The sequence below is a fragment of the Podarcis tiliguerta genome, assembly GCF_965153285.1.
Source record: "Podarcis tiliguerta genome assembly, chromosome: 8".
Taxonomy (NCBI): Eukaryota; Metazoa; Chordata; class Lepidosauria; order Squamata; family Lacertidae; genus Podarcis; species Podarcis tiliguerta.
In genome coordinates, this window is record NC_139541.1 from 15,201,885 (window position 1) to 15,222,308 (window position 20,424).

At 44.5% G+C, this 20,424-nt stretch overlaps 1 protein-coding gene across 11 annotated transcripts in view; it reads right to left on the bottom strand.

Annotated features, from left to right (window-relative positions):
- Nucleotides 1-7,421: 7,421 nt before the first annotated feature.
- The window catches only part of UBE4B (ubiquitination factor E4B), a 70,799-nt gene continuing 57,796 nt past the window's right edge, over nt 7,422-20,424 (bottom strand). For all 11 annotated transcript variants that reach the window (XM_083453729.1, XM_083453738.1, XM_083453733.1 and 8 more), the window contains 11 exons: nt 19,513-19,612; nt 18,599-18,726; nt 17,723-17,821; nt 16,607-16,842; nt 16,205-16,331; nt 15,415-15,559; nt 14,246-14,380; nt 13,094-13,285; nt 10,599-10,773; nt 10,005-10,151; nt 7,422-8,860 (listed from right to left, as the gene is read on the bottom strand). In XM_083453729.1, coding sequence (XP_083309855.1) covers nt 8,799-8,860; nt 10,005-10,151; nt 10,599-10,773; nt 13,094-13,285; nt 14,246-14,380; nt 15,415-15,559; nt 16,205-16,331; nt 16,607-16,842; nt 17,723-17,821; nt 18,599-18,726; nt 19,513-19,612 — 1,546 coding nt within the window. In that variant the 3' untranslated portion in view covers nt 7,422-8,798. The remainder of the gene's footprint in view (nt 8,861-10,004; nt 10,152-10,598; nt 10,774-13,093; nt 13,286-14,245; nt 14,381-15,414; nt 15,560-16,204; nt 16,332-16,606; nt 16,843-17,722; nt 17,822-18,598; nt 18,727-19,512; nt 19,613-20,424) is intronic.

A 20,424-nucleotide genomic window follows, 5' to 3' on the forward strand; every position in this document is an offset into this window, starting at 1 on the left:
AGACGCGGGGAGACGTCGGCTCGCCGGTCGAATGCGGAAGCCGATAGGCGGCTTGAGCTGTCTGTCCTCAAGCTGAGGTGGGAGGGGTCTGTGGAAAGGATTCACCTGCCAATCTCGGGGTGCCTCTCGGCCAATCCAATTAAGGAAAGGCATCGCGAAGGTGGGACGGCCGCGGCGGAGGCAGCCAATTAGCGTTCGAAAAAGGAATTATTTCTCTATCTGTCTCAGAGCTCCGTCCTAAGAATGCTCCTCAGGAGTCCTTTCGGCGGCTGCGTAGGAATACGCGGGTGCTCCCTCTTGCGGAGGGAGAAAGTAAGCCGATGACGGAACCTTCCGCAGGGAGCTATAAAAAGGGAGGCGATGGAGTTCACTCATACAGTAGATGCTTGTCCTTTTTTATTTTTCTTTACCTCAGTGGAGGGGAAATTCGGTGGAAGATTGTGCTTTTTATTGAGAGAGACATAGAAGAGAGAGCTTTAAGTCACGAATCTACTGGGGAAGCCGAGTTTTATCAAAGGGATTCTGACGTTTTAGGAAGATAAAGGCTGAGAGGGGCTCAGAGGAAGGGCGGAAGGAGCACTACCAGTTCACAAGTTACCCCTCCACACACACGTGTAAAAATGAACGTGTGAATGCAGGAACCGTGCTTGCTGTCAGAGAGGGGCTGTACAGTACACTCGAGTTTCCTGTGGCTCCTGCCCTCACTAGTACACTTGGAACCAATGTCAAGTTTTGTACAGTGTAAATGTGTGAAGCAACCTTGGGAAACGAAGATTGGGAAGAAAAACTAAAGCAGAGGTTGCAAGAGGTCTAAAAAATAAATATCACCCTTCTTTCCTATAATGCCCCTTCAAGCATACCTATTTAAAAAAACCTTACAGCTTTTAACTGGAAGGAAGTTGTAAGGGAGGATTTAAAATTCCAATAACTGAGTCAAATGGAGGGGGAAGATTAAATTAGGACTTTAAAAAAATGTTTACCACACATTTTTGTTGGTTCAGGATGATCACACCCATTTCATCCTCAGGACCACTCTGTAAGGTTGGTTAGGCTGAGAGAGTGACTGGCCCAACTGGCTTTCAGATAAGCAGAAGCAAATGATGAGGATGCAATAAATATTATAAAGGGGCTGATAACAAAATGTAAATTAGGAAGGGAAGAGCATGGAGAGGGCATGGCTGTGGCTAGTGGAGTGATCTACATAAGGCAGTGCCAAAAGGGGGGCAAGTGGCTCCCCAAAACAAGGAGGTTGATCACCACTGAACTGTCATTAACACATACTTAGCCCTTTCTGTGCCCCCCATTTCCCCCCTCATAACAACATGGGCATAGCCAGGATTTTTGTGGGGGGTGGGGAACAGAACTGAGCTATCTGTGACACAACTAGTCAGTTGAGTTTGTTTTTTTATTTACTTGATGGGGGGAGCTGCACCCCCTGCCCCTCTCTGGCTATGCCCATGCGTCGCACCACTCATGGTATTAATAGTCCTCCATAAGGTGCTGGGGATGTGAGTAATGGAAAGGAAGTCAATCCTCTCCCCATCTCCACTATGCAGAAAATTTAAATAAATGGATGAAGGTACTCAGGTGATTTTGGAGGGAAACAACCATTGCATGCTGAATGTCCTAGGTTAAGATGAGGATTAGTTAAGAACTTCTGGCCTGTGGACCTAAGCAGGCTTAATTTGACCTGTTTTGTCTATGCTTGATCCCATTTGTTGTTCCATTCCAAGTGAAGTTTGCATTGGGTGCCAGGTTTAAACATTGGATCCTGATCAGATCCCCCCAAGCGGATCTAATGCCTGCCAAACAATTTAAATGGTACCAAATGCAAACCGTGCTTGAGAGGGAAGAATTGGGAGCACACACTGAGAGCCAGTGTGATGTAGTGGTTAAGAGCGGTAGTCACGTAATCTGGGTAACTGGGTTCGCGTCTCAGCTCCTCCACATGCAGCTGCTGGGTGACCTTGGGCCAGTCACAATCTCTCAGCCCCACTCACCTCACAGAGTGCTTGTTGTGGGGGAGGAAGGGAAAGGAGAATGTTAGCCGCTTTGAGACTCCTTAAAGGGAGTGAAAGGCGGGATATCAAATCCAAACTCTTCTTCTTCTTCACACTGATCCCTCTGAAATGTGACTCCTGGTTGGCATCGTTCAAGGGGATGTTGAATGCAAGCTGCACCGCTTTTAGTTGGGGTTGAATCTACCTGAGCTATTGGCAGGTAGTTGGTTCCGTCCAGCAGTCAAATGTGGCGCACGGAGGGCTGACTACAGTTGAACCTGGCCCTCCAGTTGAAAGGGGTTCCTCATCCTTGAGTTAAAAGGGTAAGACAGCATCAGATAGGCAGCGATGGTCTTTTCCTAAGATGCAGGAGAAACGGGGCGCCTGCGCCTCTCCAGATGTTGTTAGATTCCAGCTTCCATCAGTTCCAACCAGTGGGGCTAAAGCTCTGAGATGATGGGAGTTGAAGTCCAGTAACATCTGGAGGGCCATACATTTTCCATCCCAGGGCTGAATGAACCAATGACCTGAGAGAGGGGGAAAATGAAATGGGAAGAAGATAAAATCTGAAGGGCATAGGTAAAATAAATATTTTATTGGCTCACTGCATATCAAAATATACTTCAGGTTTCAAGCACGCCACAGAACAGAGTGGTATTTTTGTAAGTGTCCTTTAATATTTAAAAATATGTACCAATAAAATAGTTTTGTGTACCCTCCAAATTTCCCCCATTATTTTGATTTCTCTTGTCATGACATATGACAGCTTAATATGGGTTGTCTCCAACTAAGTCCTACTCAGAACAGACCCATTGAAATTAATCTGAATTAGGGCTTGCCCACATTTCTGCTTGCCCCTCTGCTTTCCTCCAGAGAAGCTTGATCTTTAATAATAATAATAATAATAATAATAATAATAATAATAATAATAATTTATTATTTGTACCCCGCCCATCTGGCTGGGTTTCCCCAGCCACTCTGGGCGGCTTCCAACAAAGATGAAAAATACACTGAATCAAAGCAAACATCAGCTGGGTTTTCCGTTGATTGACATTTGCTCTGATTCAGCGGTAAAGAGTGCAGTTTCCCAGGGGAAGCAGCAGGGCAAACAGAAAACCACTCAGACCTCCTGTCTCTAGAAAGCATGGAACAAGTGGAAAACTGCTTGGACCCATGCTTTCTGTGGGATAACCAGCCTCATATAATCAATAATGCTTAAGTCTATCAATGCATAAAGGGGTTAAGACCATAGAGTAAGCTGTCTTGCCAAGTTTAGGTCACCTTGGAAGGGATTAGGTAATAAAGCTTTCGTTCTCCTCCAGCCTACCTGAGCTCAACATGTGAGGAGGTCTGAGTTGGTTGCTCCAAGCTCAGACCACATGGCTCTCACAAACCACTGTTGAGTTCCTATACCAATAATTTAGGAACTTTCACCACTTTGCAACTAAACTAAGTTTTACTGCCTGTGCAACCATTCTGACTGATGTATGGAAAAGCACACAAACATAACCTTTGGTGAGTTTGTAAGTAAACCATTATTTTATTTACTAAATGTGTGGTCTTTTCCTATGCTGGAGAGTTTTGGAACTCACAAGGTCTAACAGCCTATATTTATGCACTTTACTTTGCTGCATCTTTTGTGATTTTAAATATCTGCTGGGGTTCTGTCACCAATGAGTACTTGCTCCAAACCTGGATCCTGACATCCAGTGAATTATTGTTTTATACCTATTCCCCCCCCCCCTGCACCAACACTTTCCAGGTACAGGACTTCTTTGCAAGTATGGATGGGCCCTTAATAATATCAATTGATTTCAGTGGATCTACTCTATATAGGATTAACACTGGAGACAACCCAGTTTCTGCTACATGCTTCTTGCCTCTAGGGCTACATACGCACTGTAAATTTAAAACACATGGCTGCCTACCAAATAATAATCATAAACATGGGAACTGTAGTTTAAGGGGTAACCACAGTTCCCAGGATTACAGTGTTTGGGAGAGAGTGATGTGCCTTAAATGTATGGTGTGTATGCAGCCTTGGTAAGCAAATAGGGGGCCATCTGTTTTGATTTAGTACTCCTGTGGGCCCTGTTTGTTCATCTCTGTAGCAAATCACATGCTTTTTGAGGCATGTGGGGTCATGGGAGAGAGTAGACTGCTTGCTAGTTCATCTTAGCTGCCCTCCTGCCTCTTACAATTAGACTCATCTTGAAATCCTTGTCCCACTAACAATCAGATGTATCCTGGAGGCAACTCTCTTTATCTCGTGGAACATGACATGTCAGGTGTTATAACTATATAGTAGCTGGAAGCAGGGAAACAAAAGTATGTAACCAAGAGAGAGATCAACCCCACTCAACAACGTCTAGCATTTGATAGCTGAGTGTTAAGCAAGGATACAGTAATTTCATTTTTTTAGTACCTAGTGTTTTGTATCTTTTTTTTTTTCTATTAGTTTTTCTGGTGTTTCTGCCTGCCTCTAAATTATTGGGATTAAAAGCATTAGACTAGGGGTTATCAGACTTTCTAACACCAGGGCCCACTTGAGAGGACAGAAATGGTGGCAGATGGAAGCAGAGTTGGCCAAAATCAGCTGGCCATTCCTGACATTGCTTTCTAGCGGTATCTAACCTATATCTGGAAATTCCTTCACCATGGCATTTTCGTTGTGGCAAGTAGCTCCACAGCTCAGCTTTATTTAAGGTCAGTATAAGCCTCCCGAGTTTAGGCAAGTTTGCTAATTTAGAGGCTCTAAATGGAGACAACTTTTTATTTTCCCCTCACCACCCACCCCACAGGACTCCTAAAATACATATACCTATCTTCTGCAATTTCTTCTCCCATTCTTCTTTCATATTCAACTTGTACCTTATCTCCACCCACCCCCAGTTCATCCCTCTTACTCCTTTCTTTCTGTCATGCTTGTTTATTATGAATGATAATAACAATTTCATTAAATTGATAATGGTAATAATGACCCTTCATTTCACTTTGTTCCAACTTTGGCAACCCAGCCAGATGGGTGGGGTTATTGTATTGTTTTTATTGTTATTTCCTCTGAAAGTGGGTCAAGGCCCACTGGTGAGTCCTGTTTGAGAAATACCACGTTAAAACATTTGACATAATACATGTGACGCACCAGGAGTTTCCAATGATTGAAGAAACTTGTTACCCATATTTTGTAAGCACTTGCCCCTACAGAAGAGAAGGGAGTTACTGCCCATTTAAAGGACTGTTCCTCAGATCCAGCAAGCTGGCATTTTACTCTCTGCCATGCTCATAACTCTTTTCTTCATATGAATATTAAAGCAGGCTTTGTTCAGGAACTCTGCTGTATAATCTAAAGCTATGGCTTCACCCCTTTAAAAATGTATGGTGTCTTGGTTTCTATTTTAGCCTGCCTATTGATTTGTGGCTGCTGTCTGTCCCAGAACTCTATCCAGGGAACAGATCCTTTTTGCTAAACACTCAGCTTAGCTTGGGACAGCTGTGATTAATTTGCCTTTTAAGTGGTTGGGGGAGATTGGGGTTTCAAAAATGTATTTCTCGCAGAGTTGCTGAGATTTCAAAACAAAGTTGGGCTCTCAAGATCAGGGTGGGGAACCTTCTTTAAAAGCCTGAGGGCCACATTCACTTGTGGAGAAGCTTCTAGGAGCCACATACTAGTGGTGATTGTGGCCAGAATCAAGTGTGGGTTCAGCAGCAGGCGACAGGACTCTGACCTCTGTTCAGTAAGCTGCATTCAATCCATGTAGAAGCCACATATTTTTACACCCAAACACATCTCTCCATCCCAAGAGATGGGATCCTAAGAGAGGGGCAAGCAAATTCCAGAGCACAGGTTCAGTAACTAAGAAATCCCATCTCTTAGGATTTTCCTCATTGTGGTGACATTTCATATTGGATGTGCATCATGCATTTCTGATTTTAAAATGATGTTTGTTTTGTGCAGAGTAATTTACACTGGCTGCTTGCTTGCCCTGAACCCATTAAGTTAGAATGGAACATAGGTTGGTCACCTCAATATGAAAGGGATATGCTGATTCTGTTTAGGCTGATGTGTTTTATCAATCTAATCTATTAAATGCATTCCATTGTGATTTGACATTGTAAAGGTAAAGGACCTCCGGACAGTTAAGTCCAGTCAAAGACAACTATGAGGTTGCGGCACTCATCTCGCTTTCAGGCCGAGGGAGCCAGCATTTGTCCACAGACAGCTTTCCAGGTCATGTGGCCAGTAGGACTAAACCACTTCTGGCGCAATGGGACACTGTGACAGAAGCCAGAGTGCACGGAAACAGTGTTTACCTTCCCGCTGCAATGGTACCTATTTATCTACTTGCACTGGCATGCTTTCAAACTGCTAGAAGCTGGGACAGAGCAACAAGAGCTCACCCCATTGTGTGGATTCAAACTGCTGACCTTTTGATCAGCAAGCCCAAGAGGTTCAGTGGTTTAGACCACAGCACAACCCGTGTCCCATTGACATTGTATCCTGCTTTGGGTCTACTAGTGGTGAATAAACAGGTAATGATTTTTTAAAAATAAACCAATACCAGCAGAATGGCTAATGAGGGGAATAATTTTAAGTAAGTGTGGTATTTGATTTTTCAATTTATAAATAGGGAGCAGACGATGTCAGACCTTCAAGTCACAGGTTTATTATTAGAAGAACTTACAAACTGCTTCATTTTTTAAAATTTGAAAGTGATATACTATGGAAGATAGTATATCTTGATTTGATTTGATTTGCAAATCTTGATTTGATTTGCAAATCTTGATTTGATTTGCAAATCTTGATTTGATTTGCAAATCTTGATTTGATTTGATTTGCAAATCAAAAGATGGCTGTATCCACACAGAGGTGTGTCTGGCACCATCATTAGACAGCTTCCAGAAAATGCTGAACACACACCTTCTTTACCCTGGCTTTTGATATGTGAGCGGCCTGTTTTTTTAGGACCCACCTTATTTTTGTGACTGTAAATAATAAGCTGTTTGAAATACAGTGTTTTAGTGTCAGAATCCACCCTGGGACCTTAGAATGAAGGGCAAGTAATAAATAAATATGAAATATTATATAGTCATACCTTGGTTTTCAGACAGTTTAGTTCTCAAACGTTTTGGCTCCCGAATGCCGCAAACCCAGAAGCGACTATTCTGGTTTGAGAACTATTTTTGGAAGGCGAATGTCCTATGGGGCTTCCGGAGCTTCCTGCAGCCAATCAGAAGCTGCACCTCAGTTTCCGAACGTTTTGGATGTCGAATGGACTTCTGGGACGGATTCCGTTCGACTTCCAAGGTACGACTGTACTAAAGTCAAACAAGCACATTTCCAACTCTGATTCAGCAGCCCACACAACCACCCACCTGCAGCATGCACACAACATATGTGAAGGAGACATACACACTGAAGGGTTATTGTGAATGTGTATCACCATTTATTGTAGTTCAAGAATCAGGAACTGAACAGAGGACACTGTCAGCAAAAAGAAAAAGAAAGAAAAAGAAAAAAGAAAACATTTCTTTTCAGGCTTTTTTTTTTTTAAACACTGTGGTTTCAAATCCTTTTTAAAAAGGAAATTCAAGTATCTTTAAGCAGGGGGCAGTCATACAAAAATGTTTCGTCTTTTTTATATAGTTTCTGTGTTTTTCTTAAAAAAAAAAAGCAAGTCTACATTTTTTTCTGCACCCTTTTTTTTTTTTTTTGCTTTGGTAAGGCCAAGCCATGGATACAAAACTGGGACGCAACATAAAAATGGATATTCCTGCCTTCACTGGTAGGTGCTGAGACTTAAAATGATCTGCCCCGCTTGGGAGACAAGCTCTTAAAAGACTCAGAATCATCATCATTTAGCTTATTAGATCTCTGGCTTTAAAAACAACAACAAAAAAACCCTAAAGCGTTTAAGCGTCTCCCAAAAGACAAAAATCCAATGTGCAAAAAGAAAAGAAAAGAAAAGGCAGGGGCAGCAGGGGAGAGAAAAGGAAATCTGCCATTGTGGATTACTCTTCTCATGTATGGCTGACCAAATAAAAATAAATGAATATGTGTAATAGAAAAATATGATTCCCTCCCCAAGATTAACACTTGTTGCAGGCACACTTATCTTTTCAAGATTATGTTCTCTTGGGGCTAGAGAAGGATTTTTTTTTTTTTAATATACAGGGAACATTTGCTTCACATTACAGAAAAAAAACCGGAGAGGGTAGTGTAGGAAAAGTTAACAGGGAAGAAAAGAAAGTGTGTATGTGTGATGGGGGTCACTTTAGCAGCAAAATGTTCAAGGTTTCAACCACAATCAAATTAACGGAGACCTGGCAATATTTTTAAAACAAAAACAACACAACATGTTGAGGGTTTTGCTTCCCTGATCCACATGTCTTCCAGGTTTTTTTTTTTTATTTTAAAAAAAGGAATTCAAGCTGTATAAACCCCAATTATGAGATGTCAGAGGATTTTTGCCTCATAACAAGAGCCAGCTTCCTAAACTTATCCCCCACAACGTTATCGACCGGCGTGTTTGATCACTTAAATATATGTACAAGAATTAAGCTGCTTTTTAAATTTTTTGTTGTTCCTTCTCTTCATCCACATGCTTTTATGTCGTTTTGCAGCAGGAGGAGCAGCAGCAGCAGCAGCAGCAGCAGCAGCAGCAACAGGCACTGTGTGAGCTCCAGCCCAGCCAGCTTCCACTTCCAAAAGAATCAGCACATCCCCCACGCCTCAATCCCCTTCGTCCTGCTCTTCACAGTTGACCTTGGCATGTGTGCTGCCAGGCAGGAGGAGGGTCCTCAATGGTCAGTGTTCTGTTTGTCTCTCATCCAGGCTTGGATTTGCTCTTTGAGCTCTGGCACTGAGTAGGGGGAGTAAAGAGGGGGAAGGAAAGTTAAACGCAAAATACCTCACCGTAACAAAGCTCAGTGGTTGAGAATCTGCTTTGTGTGCAGAAGGTCCCGGGTCTAATCTCCAGGTTGGGCTGGGAACATTCCCTGCCCGAAACCTTGGAAAGCCACTGCCAGTCAGTGCAGAAACAATGCTGAGCTTCATGGTCTCACTCAGTATAAGGCAGCTTCTCGTGTCCACTCAGAGCACACGGAACAACGAACATCCGTGTGCAAAGTCCTCCTAAAATGAAATGGGACAGTGCCTGTCTGACTTCTAGTGGGAGCGAGTTCCACAAAAACGGCTCCTCAACACTGAAGGCATGATTTCTTGTTGGTGCGAGTTGTGCTTTTGGTCCATGGAGGACCACAAATAGTGCTCTCCCCCAAAGGTGAACTCAGTGATTGACTTGTACAGGGCAAGAAGTACCCTGGGCCTAAGTAATTTGGGGACTTTATACAGTAGCACAAGAAACTTGAACCTGGCCCGGGAGTACATAGGAAGCCAGTGCAGACTTTAAGGGGAGGGCTGGGAACATTAATGGAAGAGCAGAGGTGCATCAATGACTACCAGCCATAACAGGCTGAGTTGGCCATACTGCACTATATGGCCCAAGCAACATTCTTATGCAGGTGACATATCAGCAGATGAGGAAATTCAGTCCCTCAAGACAACAGCAGAAGCATAGAGCAAGGGTGATCCTTCAGATGTTGCCAGACTACAATTTCATGGTTGCCATGGACAATATTTTTCAGCTATCAGAGCTTCCATCTGTAGAGATTGCAGAGTTTCGCAGAGGGATCCCTCCCTGCTTAAAAAGCAGACAACCTTCTGCTGAATTTGTTCCATTTGGGGTCGTTTTGTGTGTGATGGTTTTGTTTTTGTAACTCTGGATTTTTAATTGTTGAAAGCTTAGAATATAAATAAATATAAGTGAACATCTTGACAAAAGATTTTGGGGTGTCAGATTGCTCTACTACAGGCCAATTTCCAAGAGAAGGTTGTTGGTTTTTTTGCTTATTTGTTGTATAAAAGTATTAGTCTGAAGAAAAAAAAAGACCAGCTATCAGCTCCCTTACTCTGTTTTGCTTAGGATACAACACAACTTTCTCTACCTGGTTCCAGCATGTTTTCCGTTAGTGTTTGCCGATTGAATGGATCTGTGGAGGAATTCAAAAGGTGCCGGAGGATGATAGATCTATCCATGATGGTCCCAGATGGCAACCTGACAGGGTCGCTCATCAATGTATCCATGAGTGGATCTGGAAGGAAAGGTTTAAGATCATCAAAACTTCAGACTCACTTGCAAACATTCCCAGAGAACTGAAGGCTAGAGAGATGTTTTTCTTAAGAACCTCACACTGACAGAGGTATCATTGTTGCACCTTGAGTGCATCTATACAATTTTCTAAAAAGGAAGAAAAAGAAAAAAGCATCTGGAAAAAGCTAAACCAGCTTGCTCTTCTGCACAAGTTTAACATAAAATTTATTTATTTCTTAAGGGTTGCATCCAATTAAGTCACATTCAGAGGAGACTCATTGAAATTAACCAAAGTTAGTCATGGCCACTACCTTCAATGGGTCTACTCTAAACAGAAGTAGCATTGGATACAATCCGAAAATGTTAACCCCTCTTTCGATTTTAGCCCCATGATTTTAGCTGATGATTCCTGGGTGAAGCTGCAGTATCTCCACAAAAATCTACTTGCCTCTAAACTCGTCAGGAGCATCACTGTAGTCAATTTCTGCTCGGGCATTCTTGGCAACGATTTCTTCCACCTTTTCGGCTAGCAGCTTGAATTTTTCTATTGCTATTGTCGACTTGATTCCAGCTTTCCTCATCTTTGAAATGACCTCCTCAAATAGCTCCTTGCTGTAGGACCTCTGCAAAGACAGAAAGCACCACAATGATTGCATGCGCTACCAAGACCTGACAAAGCCATAAGCTCAGCGGCAGAGTGCTTGGTGAGCAAGCAGAAGGTCCCAGGCTCAATCCCCAGTACCCTTAGATAGGCCCTTAGCTGGAAACCTTAGAGAGCTGTTGCCAGTCTATGTAGATGCAAGGCCGAGCTAGATGGACCAAATGGGCTGACTCTGTATACAGCTGCTTGAAGACTAACACCATACTGCTGTTTTAGGGGAAGGACCATCTGCTTGTATGCAGAAGGCCCCAGGAGTCAAGGGAGCCAATACTGAACTTAAAGAACCAATGGTTTGGTTCAGTATAAGGCAGCTCATCTATGTTTCTAAGCAGTTGGCTGTTCTGTGTTTAAAGCACTGCTGCAGGAATAGGGCACAGAAAGTCAGGGGGAGATAGCCAAGAGTTAAGTCCTTTCCCTTCAGCTTTTCACCACCTCCCAGCTGACCGTTAGTGACACGGGGAACATGTGCAAAATGGAATAAAATTACTTTGCAAAGCTTATTCTGCCATTCCGGGCTGTTCATTCTGGTTTAGTGTATTATGGGAAAGGCAAAGTGCACTGAAGCCGCTTCCTTCAACCCCTGGAATTTTTTTAATTCAGCCACCACCCACTCTTTCAAATATTATTTACAGGGATAAGGACTAGAAATGTGGTGTCTCTTTTTAAATGAAAGTTGAGATCCTGAGGAATCTCCATTCCATACTCAGAAACAAGTTCTTTGCTTGCTTTGCACTTCAGTGGAATCACAGCACACACAACGCTGTCTTGTTCTCCTCTCCGTCCGCCCCTCTCTCGACATACTTTTAGTACTAGATACCAGGTAATTAATGGAAATGGAAATCTCTGCTATGAAGCTTTCTTGAGGCACCTGTTTACACAATGTGGGGAGACGGGATGTGCAGCTAAAACAGACTGTTTGGTCTGACACAGATGGCAATCCCGCCATTCCTAAAATTAACACACGGTCCAAAGCGTGAGAAAGGCTATCTGCTCCTGCAATAGATAGGTTGTGTGCACTTCCATGTCCAGCGATCAAGTGGCAGACTCTGCTGGCATGTAATCAGAAAGTCTTCTCCCTCCCTCCTCGCCATGTCAACTCCAAAAAGCCTGCAGTAAGGAGTCACAGCAAGCAAGAGCCGGCACCTGCTGGGAGCTTGCCAGTGCGATGCAGTATCACTGCAGGATGGGCAGCGCTCCGATTCCAAGGCAGTATGGTTGCCAGATAAATATCAAATCAGCCAGCGGGAGTGGGGAGGGGAAAGCAGCTGAGAGACTGTTGTAGCCAAAATATCAAGCAACAAAGCCACGTGCAAGGAAACTCAGTTCTGGAGAAAGAAAGGGCACACACACACAGACACACACACACTTTTCAGTTACTAGGGATGGAAATCAGACTTTCCCCATCAGGTAGGTGCCTTCAGACAGGGTTGCACAGCTTGCTCTGAACAAGCAGAGCATTAAAGAAGTCAACCTGTGGCGGCATGACTTAGCAACATCGGTTTGTTCTTTCTCGGGGACTTTCTTTCAAATCAGCTCCACCACATCAAGCTGCTTCAGACATCTGATACAGATTTATCTGCAGTGCAGTGATCAACACACGATGTGCCCACTCCTTCCTCGACACCAACCCAGCAGGGGAAAAAACTCTATGCCTATATGGCACAGTGCCCAGCACACTCTTCTGGGCTTCATAAATTGCATGGAATTTTACAAATCGAAAGAAGAATTCAGCAAATGCTTTGGGAGAATCTCAACTTCAGAGTGGAGTAATTTTCTTCAAAACACATTTTTTTTGGGGGGGGGGGTGTGGAATCCAACTGTCACAAAATAACTGAGGACTAGCAGAGCATTCACCTTTTTGCCCAAGATTCTCGCCCTTTGAATATGCAATACAGCTGTTTAAATTACCAAAGTTTCCCCTAAAAGGCAAGCCTATTAGGGAAACGCCTAAAAATCTTTGCCAAGGTATTCATGTATCCTTACTCAAATATGCATGCACACATGAGAGGTTAAGCAATGGCCATCCCAAATTGGAAAAAACAAAACAAAATGGGCCAATATCCAACTGCTATGGAGATGGCAAAGCCCTGGGAAACCTGGGGCCCTTTCAGCTTTTGTTGAGAGTCCAGCTCCCATCAGCTCCAGCTAGTTAATGGTCAGGGTTGATGGGAGTTGTCATCCAATAACATCTGGAGGGCCACAGCTTCCCCATCCCTAACTACTAATTTCTTCCCTAACCCTAACCCTCTGAACACCTTTCTTTCCTGGACTCCCCCACTCACCTGGTCATCAGCTATTGCTTTTGCAAAGCGAGCGCAGTCTAGCTGCAGGTAGATGTCCGTCAGTTGGTCCAAAAGCTTCTTTGGTTCAAAGCCATACTTCTCGGGGTTCTCGACTTTCAGGTCGCGGCACTTGGGGCCGCACAGCTGCTGAAGGTTGAAGTTCAGCATTGCAGCCAATCGCGGCCCAAGCTCCTGGAAATGCCACAGCAGAAAGTATTATCATTGGAGAGGAATTCTTGAATCCCCATAAATGCCGGATGCTTAATAATAATAACAACGCATCCACAGGCATTTTGTTGGCCACTGTGAGAACAGGATGCTGGACTAGATGGGCCAATGGCCTGATCCAACAGGCTTGTCCCATGTTCTGCAACTGTGCTAATTTCCCCAATGTAGCTTTGTCCATCCCCACCATTTCCTGCATCAAAACCTGTTTCCTTTTTCCCAATGGGAACCAAGGCTGCTTCCTGGATTCTGTTTTTCTTGGTCACACCCTTGTAGTGTGGCAGAAGGTTGCCAACTCCCTTCAGCAGTTAGGAATCTGGATCCTCATCTCATCTACTCAATCACTGCTCCTTGTACAAGAGGCACTTTTGGATTGTACACCAGGTGGCCACTCCTGTCCCCATGGCTGCTTGCCCCCTTGCAGGCACCTACCTAGTACTTTTCAGGCTGCCCCTGGCTTGATGGCAAAGGCTTCTAGCACCATGTGGACACCCGAGAGGCCACTAACCCAAGGGTAGCCAATGTGGTGCCCTCCAGAATTTTTGGACTACAACTCCCATCAGCCCCAGTTGGCATGACCAATAGTCAGGGATGATAGGAACTGTAGTACAAAACCCCTCATGTTGGTTTCTTTTGCTCCAAGAAACTGTGAAGAACAAGCCTTGGTTTATTATTGTGGTTTGGAGGCAACATTGAGCCAGGGATCAAGGTTTACTTCCCAAAAGGTGAGAGTCTCAACGATGAGAACTTTTAAATCACAGGTGAGGCTTATGGCTGCATCCACAATAACACCGACTTTGAAGAACTCAAGCTGGCTGGGCTACGAATGAACCGCAGAGCCAGTAATGTAAGTAAAACCTGCAAATCAAGTTGCCACCTATTTTATAATTTAAAGCGCCTCATCACAAACCTCAAGCTTATACTCACAGGTCTGAGGAAAGGCTTCTGAACTTGTTTGGTGAGGATGTGGAACATATCGACTGTTTCTGTCGCCAGGGCCAGGTAAGAGCGTGACACCCTCTCATCCTGCGCCAGCTGAGACTGCCGTGCTTGTTGCTGGTCCTAGAAGAAAAGGCACTGCAAATCAAACTGCCTCTGCCTCAGCATCAAATAAAACAAGCAGCTGGTATATGTTATCAAATTTCCAGCCACATCTTCCAGCAGCAAGACACCCTTGCTTCATCTCACTGCTCCCACCCCCAATATCACAAAGCACCAGATGCAACCAACATTAAGTTGCTATTAATTATTTTATATACTGCTTACTTGCCAAGGATGGCTTCTAAGCAGTGTACAAATATAAAATCAATAGCAAAATCCAAACAAGACACAAATTAACAATTCGAAGTGTTAAAAACATCCACAACTTTAAAATCCAATGGAACAAGTCAGTTAAAAAACAGAACCATTAAAAGTTTAAGTTTTTTAAAAACCAAACATTAAGTTCAGGGGCATGCTTGCCTAAGAAGGTGCACCTTCAAGAGCCAGTGAAACACCAATACAGTGGTACCTTGGCTTAAGTACTTAATTCGTTCCGGAGGTCCGTACTTAACCTGAAACTGTTCTTAACCTGAAGCACCACTTTAGCTAATGAGGCCTCCCGCTGCTGCCACGCCGCAGAGCACGATTTCTGTTCTCATCCTGAAGCAAAGTTCTTAACCCGAGGTAATATTTCTGGGTTAGCGGAGTCTGTAACCTGAAGCGTATGTAACCTGAAGCGTATGTAACGCAAGGTACCACTGTACTGATGGGGGTTATTTCAGTAGGGAGGGCATTCCACAATATGAAAAACACCAATGAAAAAGCTCACCTCCAGGAGTAATCAGGCTATGACAAAAATTAACAGGGTTCCATCTGTTGATATTTAATGCCCTTACGAGATAGTGGAGGAGAAGATGCTTTTTCAGATAACCTATCCAAAGTTATGCAGGACTTTATATTTAAGCAGCCGGACCTTAAAACTGGCTCAGTGCCCAGGTTGTTGAAGGCAGGTGCCAACCCTTCTTGCGATACACTGGGGCACTTACTGCATAGAAGGTGGGGTATACTAACTCAGAAAATGGCAGAGGAACCTCCAAAAGGAGACATTTGCTCACCCTGGGCAGCAAGTCCCAATGCTCTTTGTTTTTCATCTCCTCCTGCACTTCATGGATGCGTTTTAGGGACTCCAAACTCTCGTCCAGCAAGAACGTTGTGTCATTGATCAGCATATTGATGTAGCGAACAAATTGCTTCCCAGAGCTAGGAGAGAGAGAGAGAGATGGAGAGAGACAGAAGCAGAGAGTTCTAATGGAGATGGGATTCCTTGGTTCCAATATAGCAGAACGACTGAGCTGCAACCCCAGTGCTGTTACTTGGATCTGGCAGAGGTTCAAATCCCTGCTCAGCCATCTGTTACTGCTGTGCACCAGTTTCCCCGCCCACAAAATGGAAATGGAACCTACCCCACAAGACTGTTGTAAGGAACACACAAGATTAAGACTAAATGCCTTTAATACAACTATTTATCTGTAATCCTGAACTGCTACCCTGCTCTTATCCAGTGCATCAAAGTCAGATTAATTCCTCTTTGGGAACTGCCTTCCTGCACAGCTCTTTAAAAATGCTCTACCCTGGGAGAGGCACAAATACCAGACTGAAATGAGAGAGAAGGGAGGCACAGATTGACTGGCAGCACCTCTCCTAACATCTCAGGCAAAGGCCTTCTATATCACCAGGTACCTGATCTTTTTAAACTGGAGATGGTGGGGATTGGACCTGGGACCTTCCCCATGCAAAGAAGGTGATCTCTAACCCACTGAGCTATGGTCTCACCACAAAAGATGAGGGCCAGTCCAGAAACCCTTAAGACCCAGCCCCCGCCATGCTGAAAGCCCTCTAACTCACTTGAACTCTTCCATGAAGGTGCCATGGTGAGCTATATTCTGCCAGAGGCTTTTGAAGATGGTGCTGATGTGGTAGCGGATTGTAAATTTGTCATAGAACTCGCTGGTGGCTCCGGTGTGTTCGACATCTGGGGAGGACGGAGGGAAACCCGTAAGTCAGACAATAAATCCACCACACCCTGTCGCCTCCAGAATGACCAGAAGATCAAGAGCTACCCCTTGCCAACATCCAAAAAGAACATCAAATCCAGGAGAAATGGTCCCAGGGATACTGAACTGTATGTATAGACATAGAGATCCCAATTCTATAATCAGCCAAGGCGATCAACACCACTTCACATCCCAGGGCAGGGCGCTCTGGGTTTAAAGTTGAACCCAAACTGTGAATCAGGCAGCAGCTAACCTGTATAAAACTTCATCAGCGACGGTACAAGCAACTTGGTGGAGAGAGGATGGTTCTCAATCATCTCAAAGAATTTCTGTGTCCGTGGCTGGACAGCCGGGTTCGTCATAAACATCACCTCCACCAGCTTCGCCACCAGGTAGGGGTTCCGGATGTAGTTCTGGTTGCACAGCATCACAACGAGGAACGTCACAACGTCTTGGGTGCAAGGCTCATAAAGTACCTGAGGAGAATATCTGGCAACGGGGGGTGGGGTGGGATGAAAAACGGGCAAATGAGAAAACGGTCCTGAATGGAGAAGCACAACAGCAAAGTAAGTAGAAAGCTGCTGGTTCAGCCCAAAGGCCTGTCTAGTTTTGTTTTCTCAGAACATGGAAGGCTGCCTTCTAATGAGTCAACTCAATACGGTCTATGCAAACTGGCACCAGCTCTCCAGGGTTTCCGGCAAGATGTCTTCCTGGGCGCTTCTTGCAGATGCCAGGAAGTGCTCTAACACAGCCCTTCCCTTAAGACACAGGAACTTAGGAAGCTGCATTATACAGTGGTGCCTCGCAAGACAAAAAGAATCCGTTCCGTGAGTCTCTTCGTCTAGCGGTTTTGTCGTCTTGCGAAGCAAACCCATTAGCGGATTAGCGCTATTAGCGGTTTAGCGGCTATTAGCGGCTATTAAAGGTTTAAGGGATTAGCGGATTAGCTGCTAAAAGGCTATTAGCAGCTTAGTGCCTTAGAAAAAGGGGGTGGGGAGCGGAAAAAAACCCCAGGAATCACAAGGCATTTTCGTCTTGCGAAGCAAGCCCATAGCAAATTCGTCCTGCGAGGCACCTCCAAAACGGAAAACCCTTTCGTCTAGCGGGTTTTCTGTCTTGCAAGGCATTCGTCTTGCAGGGCACCACTGTACAGGTTTAGACCACTGGGTCCATCTAGCTCAGTATTGTCTACACTGACTGGCAGTGGCTCTCTAAGGGCTACCAGGAGATGCCAATGGGGATCAAACCTGAGACCTTCTACATGCTAAGCAGATGCTCCAAAGCTGAGCAAAGGCCCTTCCTGCTATTTCCATACAGTGGCCAGATGCTTCTTAGAAGCCAACAAGAACAAGGTGGCAATATTACTTACTGTACAATAAAAAATAAAAATTCCGCGACATCTTCCACGTAAAACTCAGGCAATGCTGCAAACACTTTCGGGACATCAGGGTTTAAAGGCAGTTTTATGCTGTGAACACAGGGAGGAGAGAAAGACCATTAAGCGCCTTGGGGCAGGCATCTCTCATAAATAGCTTTCAAAACTCTGCAAAGGGTAGATAACTGGCTAAGTATGCCACCATGAACCAAAAGCCACATACATGGAAAGCAAATTCACAGCCATATAAATACATTTTAAGGGTCATGCACAAAACAAGTTATACCCTACACTGTTTTAAAACAAAGGTACAGGTATGCAATTTGTACCTGATTTCCTGCAGAGATTTCATTTTAAGAGTAAGGGAACAAATCAAACTTTCCCCACCTGGCCCTCCAGCTGTTGTTGGAATACAATTCCCATCAGACCCATCAATAATGGCCTGCGATGAGGGATGATGGGAGTTGTAGTTCAGAGACATCTGGAGGGTATCAGGATGAGGAAGGGTGACAAGAGAAGGTCACATTCAACTCACTTCTTGTCACACTGAAATCAATAGACAAATTAATCATGTTTATTTATTTGACTGGGCCTACTGCAAGTAGGACTAACATTGGATACACATCAGAGTGTCAGGATGAATATTTCCTCCTCACTGACTTCAGGCTGCTTGGGAAGTGAGATGTTTTTAAAAACTTCCCCATAAAGCATTATCTAGGCTTTTCAAAGCTGGTAACTGAAAAATGGCCTCACCTATAGGAGTCATTTTGGGGGCAGACACCTACTGTTAATTGGCAGGAGGTAGCTAGTGACTTGGCCAGCACAAAAACGCACACTGGGTGAGATGAGGAGATCTCAAATGCGACTCACTTGGGGTAGGCAGGGTCTAGGATCCGGAGCAAGAGCTGGATGACCATGCTGTAAAAATTCAGGCACCTTCTAAGGAAATTCTCGTCTAGGAGGCCGGCATCTGCACAGGCTTTGCACCGCACCAATTTCTGCACAGAGAAGTTGCCAGGACCCAAAAGTTAAGCAAAAGCACCACACTAAAAATCAGTATGTCCCACCCGCCCATACACAAACAATATATTGCACTCAGAACAGCAAAGCATTCAAGTTGGGAGAAGCATACTCTGAAAGAAGAAGCAGTTCAATAAATGTTTGTTTGGGCAGGATGAACTGATTATACAGGGCACAAGAATGCAAGAGCCTGGTGTCTGGATCAGAGCAAAGGCTCATCTAGTCCAGCACCCTGGTCTTCACAGTGGACAACAAAGACAGGAGCCCACAAGCAAGGCAGAAGGGCAAGACTCTCTCCTCCTCTTGCCCCCATCCCCACCCCAGCAACTGGTAAGCAGAGATATGCCACTTCTGAACACAGAAGTTCTGCTTCACCATCCCTGCCTAGGGTTGCAGCAATGAATTAAATAATAATAATTATGTGTTCTGTGAAGGGTTCTCATCGGCCCTGAAATCTCCTGCCTATCAGCATCATGGGATGACCTCAAGATCTAGTAGTATGAGAGAAGGAGAAAATTCTTTCCCCAAACACCACTTTCTCCATGTGATGTGTATGTTTTCTATGCCTCTATCGTGTCTCCCTCTTACGCCTGCAATCCTATCCAAGTTTACTAGCTTATCAAACCTTCACGTAGGCACTCAGCACCCAACATACACATTCAAACCTCTGTAATCATTTGCAGTCAAGGTTGGCTCCCTGAAACCCTCAAGGTGAAGCTGGAGCAAGGGACTAACTGGCTTTTGCCCGACCGCAGCTTACAAACCTTGAGCTGTGTTTTGCAGCGCTTTAGCATTTCTCGATGCCGTGTGGCCAGAGGAGAATCCTTCCACTGAGTTTCATTATTCTTCAAGTCCTCCACGGTCCTGTAAAAGTAAACCAAACAAGAGGAAAAAAATAAAAATAAAAATTGAGCAATTGTGGCAAAGGCAGAGAGCGCAAAGCACCAGAGAGGAAGAGGTAAATGAAACAGGACATAGGAAGCTGCCTTATATCACATCAGGCCATTGGTCCATCTAGGTCAGTATTGTCTATGCCAACCAGCAGTGGCACTCCACTGAACATTCCCAGCCCTCCTTGGAGACTGCACTGGGGATAGAACCTGGGACCTTCTGCATATGAAACAGATGCTCCATCACTAAGCTATGAACGTATGAACATAGGAAGCTGACTTATATCACACCAGACAATTGGTCCATCTAGCTCAATATTGTCGACATTAACTGGTAGGAGGGTTTCAGCGAAGGAGTCTTTGCCCATTACTACTTAGAGATGCTGGTTTGTAGTTGGCTGATGAATCTTCATTTGCTTGAACTATAGCTGGTATTATGTGTGAACCAAGCACTCTTCCTTAACTATGGTTTGTTTGGCCACCCCAGAAGCTCATGAAACTATAGAGGCAAGAGCAGCTGCACAACAAGCCAAACCTTTGGCAAAACAAGCCATGGTTTGTTTGATCATCCATGGAACAAACCATGGCTTAGAGTTGCATTAGAACCAAGCCAACATCCACTTCTCCCCCTACTCAGCCCCCACAACCTCCCCTCAGCTGACTGAATCGCTGGCGCACCCAGTCCTAGTTCCCTCCTGATACTGTGCATGCACACTACAGTAAGCATCCTCTTGCCAAGTTATGCTAGCGATTACTCAAAGCCACCTTTAGACCTCGATGAACAAT